We start from the raw sequence: 7,419 nt of genomic DNA on the forward strand, positions 1-7,419 counted from the left end.
AAACATAGGGTTATACAAATGAATGAATAGATTTAAAATGAAGAATTAAAATGAAGAGCAAATTAATACAATAGTATAAATTATGTAATTATACCTGATATTAAACAATTATTATTAGGATCTAGCGATTTATAAAAATCCCATAAATTAAAACCCACGCGAAATATTGCCGCTCGTATTTTATTACAAGTGCGCCAAACATCTTGTAGCCTCAAAATCTATGGGCAGAATATGTTAAATGTGAGAAATCGTCTGGAATAGAAGTATTTTCTCTGCACATCTTATGTTAGAAAATATGGCAGGAATATAACTTCACCTTCTGCTCCTCGGGCATTTGGTCAACTAAAAAAACACGTTAAGTATTACAAAAATTTTACTGTATAAACATCTATAAATTTCACAAATGATAAACTGTATATCAGTTAACAAACAAAAAACAAGCGTAACATTTTAACGCAAATATAAAATGTTATTTTCAGTAAATAACTTTAATTAGTTAAATGTTTATAACTATCACATGTGATATTAATTACTAAAGTATACAGCTTTATAAATGAATAAGTAAAACATTAATTAACTTAAGAAGAATCAACAGCAATAATTAATAACAATGTTTCGTTGTAATTATAGCAATGAATAGCAGCATGCAGTATTTAAAATGTGTAAAAACATTCCTAAATTAATAAACTCCAAAGGAAATAATAATTTATTATGACAAAGGTACAATTTTACAAAGTAATGAATTCAGGATTAAAATATATGATCACTGCTACATATGTAATATATTTTAGGAATTTTCTATAGAAATTCAGCGACATCTATACTGATGCTAGCGCCAACTACAAACGTCCCTCACACGCTTACAATGAAAACGTAGAATGAACGGTAAGCGTTTCCCGCTTTTATTGGGTATTAACATAAAAATCGAATTCTTTTTTCAGCTCCTGTATTGAAATAATTAATGATAATCAGACAACAAAAATAAAATTATAACGGTGTAAAACAACGAAATAATTATACCAAAGTAAATTTAGAAGTAATATTTTATTGATTTTTCTTAGATGTTACGCGCATAGAATTCTGGGAAGTGATATCACCGAATGGAGTCGGTTCTTCAACGTATTCCTATTGGCTCACATGCATTACTCAGCATTTGCAACGAATCTTATTGGCCCTTCGTTTTCGCTCCATTCCCCACGCGAGACTACAATTTTCGTATGCATGCCAAGATATCCACTATTCCCCCTTAGCATCACTGGAATACTCGGCAACATCGATTGGTGTAATAGGGGCGTAACAATGCTTTGAAATGTTGGCAATTCATTGCTTTCTTGAGAATTAGGTTATTTTATATAATTCCAGATTTAAAACAAAACACTGACCTAATTGATGAAATATCCAATTATATGAATTTCAGTAAACTGTAAAAGAAAAAATGCTATAAAAATCTTTTAATGTTAACTATATTATTTAATTGTTAAATCGACTTATAATTTACAGAATTTTATTTGATTTCATTTCATTGCACTTAAATTCAACAAATTAAATTAAACAAATTAAATATTAAAGATTAATTACACATAAATTATAATGTGACAGCAATTATACGCCTTTTTCTTTATATTGTATAGAGCATACTGTGAATAATGTAAATATTTTTAGAAATTGTAAACTGACCAGGTGTTAAATGTTAAAGTTACGGTACTGCACGCTGAAATCTGATTGGCTCAGAGACCTTTTAGAGGGGAAGTAAAAGAGATTCCATGATGCTTTGCGCGGAATCTCCTGAGTCAAACTGAGCGCAAGTCCTCTCCCTTCTCTATTCGGCGGCCGATCAGTACGGACGTGAGAGTGTGTTAGCTCGTGTAGTGTATTTAATTATTCGTTAAAACGCGATTTATAATTGTGTTTTCAGTGTCTCATTAGAAAAATAAAAACAAAGTATTATAAACTATGGCCGATCAGGAGAACAAGGACTTCAGCGAAGATATAGCCGATCAAAACTTCGAGCAGAACGGCGAAGCAGAGAACGGCGGCGGGGACGCCGCAGAAAATGGCCAAGAATCGCAAGAGGACAGGTAACCTTTTTCGTCTATAATCTCGATCTTGTACTTAAATCAAACATTGTTTTACAAAAATATCGATTTCGTGTCACTTGAGACTTTAAACGCGCGGGAATATACAGTAAAGCTTCCAAGCGAGAATTGCTTTGTGCGATACGATTGTCGTGAATGACAAAATGGCGGATATGCGAGATCCCGAAAATTCTAATCCGTTCCCATCGGTTCTAAAGCGAGCGTTTTTACTATTGCAGTTAACTTCTTTTATATTGCTGCAGTATAAAAAAATCCTAGGTATCAATCCTTAATGCTAAACTAAATTTTACGCACAATTTCGATGCGCTTTGCTTGGGCTCGTTTTTTAAATCTTTTGTTACTATTACATTGTATCACGTCCTCGTGTTTTTCACGCACAACACGCATTTATGCATCAAACCAGAATACTACTAAATAATATTTTACATAAATATAATGAGTATGTAGTTTATTCAGGGAGGGTAATGCGTAATCCTTGATTATTTAGTATCGTCGTGATATTTATTAGAAATGTTCATAGATTGTAAGAATTTTTGGTGGCTGGTGGCACAGCACCACGCCTTCCCCCCTTTTCAGCGTAACGAGATCTCGAGCTGGACGATTTGCCCATCGACGAGTTTAGATGTCAATGTTGATGTACGGACACAGTCTATGTAAATATTTTGTAATATCGCATTATACGTTCGTTCTTACTTTCTTACCATTGTCACAGCATTTTGGGTTGTATACCAAAGGGATTCGACTTTTTTTTCTTTATATCCCTACAGCTTTGGATTGTCACGAACTCTTACATAGTTTGGGGTATGTTTTTGCAATATGGGTAAGCTACTTTAGATTGTAACTAGTAGAACTACTTAAATTGATATCGGGAAAGAAGATGTAACCTTCAAATTTTCTAAATATGTTCACAATTTTTTGCACTCTTGCATTATGAAAAGTTATATAAGTGGTAAACATCAAATGCAAAGTTATTTTTATCTATTCATATTCTGTTTAAGATCAAAATTTGGAGGTATGCTTCCTCTCACCCATTACAAAACTACATATGTGTGTGTGTTAAAGGATGTGATTTCTATGTAGAAAGTAACAAAAGTAAACAACTGAAAGCTGGTATTCCCATATTTACTATATCAATTTAATGTACAAGTAAAAAAAGAGGAACAAAAAAACAAAAATAAGAATTGCATGTTCTTTATTGCAAAATTATGATAAGCTAATTATATACATATAAGAATAATAAGTATTAGTTGTAACTTTATATGTGCTGTTGTTGCGAGGTATACATTTATCTGTTTAAAATTTTGTAATTTTGTGTAAACTCCTTATTTCTGCTCTCCTTCCTAGTTAATTCTATTATAGTTTTGTAATTCATAAAAAGAAATTGTGATTTCATCAAATGATAAAAATTTCTACACGTTGCGCAAATAATAATTGTAATATTTTTATAGAGCATAAACTTTGAAATGCATTTTTGGCCAGCTGAGTCTTCCTCATTGATTCATTGCAGCAGAATTCTGGTTAGTCAATTGTTCACGATTGACAATATGTACGCTTACCTGGGATCTGTGAACTGAACCGTGAAGCCTTATGATTGACTTCTGAGTCTGAATTATTGTGAGAAGTCTACGTCAAGTTCAAGTCTGTCATGTTTCGTCACAACACAAGCACTGGAAATCGAGTCAATTACGTCAGATCAATAAGTCTCGCACAGACACACACTTGCCTGCTGGGTCACGCGTAGAGTAATTTCTGATCAGATGTCAATGCTGTTTGGGCGTGATCAAAGCACAGAGTCACTAGGGCCAATGCGAAAAACTCCGATAGGTCGGAATGCCATTAACCCAGTTTATGTGGCTTGATCTGCAGGTGGCAAACGACCCAGTGCGATTATGGCGGGCGGCTCGCAACCGGCTAACCGTGACCCGACCAACAACTGATTACCGGCGAGTGACTGGTGCCTACGGTATTTATCACCAGCCCTAGATGATATATGAAAAGATCAATCTAAGTACAGACAACTATCATCACACTGCCAGAAAAGTGAAAAATATTGCAGCTTATTATATTTGTATATGAAAAGGCTGAAAAGTATATCAGGACTTGAAAAACATAATAATATTTAGCTGATGAATAAACAAAGAGAGAGAAATAATATACATACGTAAACATACATATAAATAAACATCAAATATTGTGTGCATATAGATATTTAAAAAGTATCAAGAAGTGACCATCATTAACTTGTAATGTGGAAACAATTTTTTTAGCTTTTTAATAGAGTTGCAGTCTATCTACAATATGTCAATTCTTTGGGCCAATCAGCAGTCAGAGTACAACTTGGAAAAGTTAAATCTTATTTCCTTTAGGAGCAGCTGTATGTCAACTGGAGTTATAACTATTGTTCGGGTTCACATGAACGTCGTGAAAAGTACTTTGCTCTCTCAATGCGTTAATTTTTACATATATACTTTTTTCAAAGATTTTTCCTTTAATTTTTGTTGATAAGTTCATTTATCTGAAGTTCAAATCAAGGTCTATGTGGTGTGCAAAGCAGTCTTCTCATGGTTTGATATAATCCTATGTTTCTTATTAAGGACAAATGCATCTTTTCATATGATAAGATTGTATCAGTGAGTTCATTTATTCTAGGAATGGTATTTTCATGTTCTTATTAATATCGTAACTATCAAATTAAGATAATTTTATTCTCGCAAAGATATTTTTCCAAATTTTAAAGTAGACATTAATGTAGGTCACTTAATCAATTGTTTATCCAGTGCCCCTTTACCAAATGATATACTACTGGTCTATTGCATTTCTTGTATATTGTCAATACTAAATTTTAATATTGTAACTCTGATTCTAATTTTTCCAGGGGTCAAGTCAAACTCCTTTTTTTAAATATAAATGGAAATGATTTGTAACAAAACTTAAACTTTTGCTTCATTCTTAGTCCTTAAAATTAATATAAATTTCAAAGATCGTCATAATAAAATACACTACATTGCTTTACAGGTCAACTGGAGGTAACCAGGATTCTTTAAATGATAGGTACATCCACTTTTTATTATTGTTTGCCATCTTTTTAAATTCTTGCATAACAGTAAATGCTTTAAATGTATTTAAATATTTAAAAAATCAGAGGTATGTCATACATGAATTGCAAATTAGAGAAACAATTTTTCCTAAATAGCTATATAGTATATTAAAAGTTCATAAATTTATATAATTGCAAAAATTTAAAAACTTCAATATTTTATTTAATTGAACTTTCACAATAACATTCTGCAAGAAACGTTTGTTTTAATTCAAATATTACTTTATTTTTACTTTTTGCAGGAAATTGTTTGTGGGTGGATTAAGTTGGGAAACTACAGATAGTAAGTATTTTTTTCATTATTCTTCAAAACTTATATTTTCCTGTACAATGATGTCATTTATTATCTTAGGACACCTTCAGATGACATAAGTCATATGAGATTAAATATAATTCTGAGTTTTTGTTTCAATTAAGTAGTGTAAGGAATTAAACAGTTTAATTGCTATTTTCTAATTAAGTATGTTTATTTTCAGAGGAATTGAGGGATCATTTTGGCACATATGGAGATATTGAAAGTATCAATGTCAAAACAGATCCTAATACTGGACGGTCACGAGGATTCGCTTTTATTGTTTTTGCGAAAGCAGAGTCGCTAGACAAGGTAATATAGTAAAATCGTACACACTAATGAAGTCAAATGCTTTCAAGGTATAAATGATGATAATTATGACCAGTTCTGCTACTGAATGAATTTGAAGATAGTCCATTTCTGAAGAAAAATTGAAAATAATAATTTTTACAAATTTCAATAATCACAAATTTGATAAAGATTACTTATATTTCAGATTATGGCAGCTGGTGACCATATAATTAATAATAAGAAGGTTGATCCTAAAAAAGCAAAAGCCAGGCATGGTAAAATCTTTGTAGGTGGTCTTTCAACAGAATTGTCAGATGAAGATATCAAGAATTTCTTCTCTCAGTTTGGAACAGTAAGTACTCAATTTTATGCCACTTTACAAATATTTATTCATTATTGGGTGTAAATATAATGTAAGTGAATGTATGTATCTCATAGATTGTTGAAGTAGAAATGCCATTTGACAAGACAAAGAACCAGAGGAAAGGGTTCTGCTTCATTACTTTTGAATCGGAACAAGTAGTAAATGAATTATTAAAAACTCCGAAACAGACAATCAATGGTAAAGAGGTACGTTTAACATTAATAAGATAGTTAATTAATATACATATTAACCAAGCACTAAAATATTCAAATATGTTAAATAGGTTGATGTAAAGAAAGCAACTCCTAAACCAGATGGTATGGGAGGAATGCGTGGCGGTGCTGGCGGTCGCGGAGGTCGTGGCGGGAGGGGAGGCAGAGGACGAGGTTTTGGTGGTCAAGGTGGCTGGGGCCAGGGTGGATATGGAGGCGGTTATGGCGGCGGTTACGGCCAAGGCGGTTATGGCGGTGGCTATGATGGATACGGAGGAGGCTACGATTATTACGGCGGTGGGTACGGCGGCTATGGTGGTTACGACTACAGTGGATACGGTAATTTTATTGATTATTACTAGAAGAACTTACACGCGTTTATCGCTGTGTAGGATTATATTGAAAAATTTAGTTTTTCTTTTTTATAATAATCAATAGCAGATGATTATCTGCTGCTACCGTCCCAGTGTATTCGGCAGACGAACATATTTCATAGATATTACAAGTATTATGTTTAACCTGTCCATTTACCTCTATATGTTTCGTTTATTTTTTAACAACGTAGTTTATAGAATTGTATAAAAATTTTAAATCATTCAAAGTTAACATCATACATTTTTGTCACGTGTGTATGCTCAAATAGCAAAAATTCACTTCAGTAAAGTTAAATGCTTAAATTCTTAGAATGAAATATATTCTTTTACATATTAATTTAACAACTAACTGATGCAATAGCTTTCGGAATGAACTAAAGATTAAATAATAATACAAATTAGAAAATTAGAGAAACGATCTTTCTAAGTTTGTGCAAAGACTGCAAAAAATCAATAAAACGTGTTTTAGAATTTCAAATTACATCAATAGAATTCTTTATTTGTTTATGAAACAATTTCACAAATGTTAGATAATAATGAATATACGGTCAGATATAACAGGAACAAATGTTTGAGCCACATGCATATGGGACGAATTTAAGAAATAGCAATCAGATCTTGATAAAAATTTTCAAAATTACCTGACACGAAGTTTTAATTATCCATATCCTCTATAAAAATTTGTTTTATTAT

The 7,419-nt window shown here is 32.0% G+C and overlaps 2 protein-coding genes across 6 annotated transcripts in view; one reads left to right on the forward strand and one right to left on the reverse strand.

The window, feature by feature from the left end:
* LOC108579823 overlaps positions 1–334 on the reverse strand; it is a 4,545-nt gene extending 4,211 nt beyond the window's left edge. Inside the window, exons 1-2 of the mRNA XM_017943449.1 lie at positions 317–334; positions 95–218 (exon numbers count right to left, since the gene is read on the reverse strand). Of these exons, the coding sequence (XP_017798938.1) occupies positions 95–218; positions 317–334 (142 nt within the window). The remainder of the gene's footprint in view (positions 1–94; positions 219–316) is intronic.
* A 1,499-nt stretch (positions 335–1,833) lies between these two features.
* The window catches only part of LOC108579690 (RNA-binding protein squid), a 10,340-nt gene continuing 4,754 nt past the window's right edge, over positions 1,834–7,419 (forward strand). For 3 of the 5 annotated variants that reach the window (XM_017943280.1, XM_017943296.1, XM_017943306.1), the window contains exons 1-7: positions 1,834–2,078; positions 5,112–5,147; positions 5,436–5,476; positions 5,670–5,797; positions 5,982–6,128; positions 6,215–6,346; positions 6,424–6,691. In XM_017943280.1, the coding sequence (XP_017798769.1) occupies positions 1,954–2,078; positions 5,112–5,147; positions 5,436–5,476; positions 5,670–5,797; positions 5,982–6,128; positions 6,215–6,346; positions 6,424–6,691 (877 nt within the window). In that variant the 5' untranslated portion in view covers positions 1,834–1,953. The remainder of the gene's footprint in view (positions 2,079–5,111; positions 5,148–5,435; positions 5,477–5,669; positions 5,798–5,981; positions 6,129–6,214; positions 6,347–6,423; positions 6,692–7,419) is intronic. The other 2 variants (XM_017943288.1, XM_017943313.1) reach the window with 1 other exon arrangement.

The sequence above is a fragment of the Habropoda laboriosa genome, unplaced genomic scaffold (assembly GCF_001263275.1).
Source record: "Habropoda laboriosa isolate 0110345459 unplaced genomic scaffold, ASM126327v1 scaffold39, whole genome shotgun sequence".
Lineage (NCBI taxonomy): Eukaryota > Metazoa > Arthropoda > Insecta > Hymenoptera > Apidae > Habropoda > Habropoda laboriosa.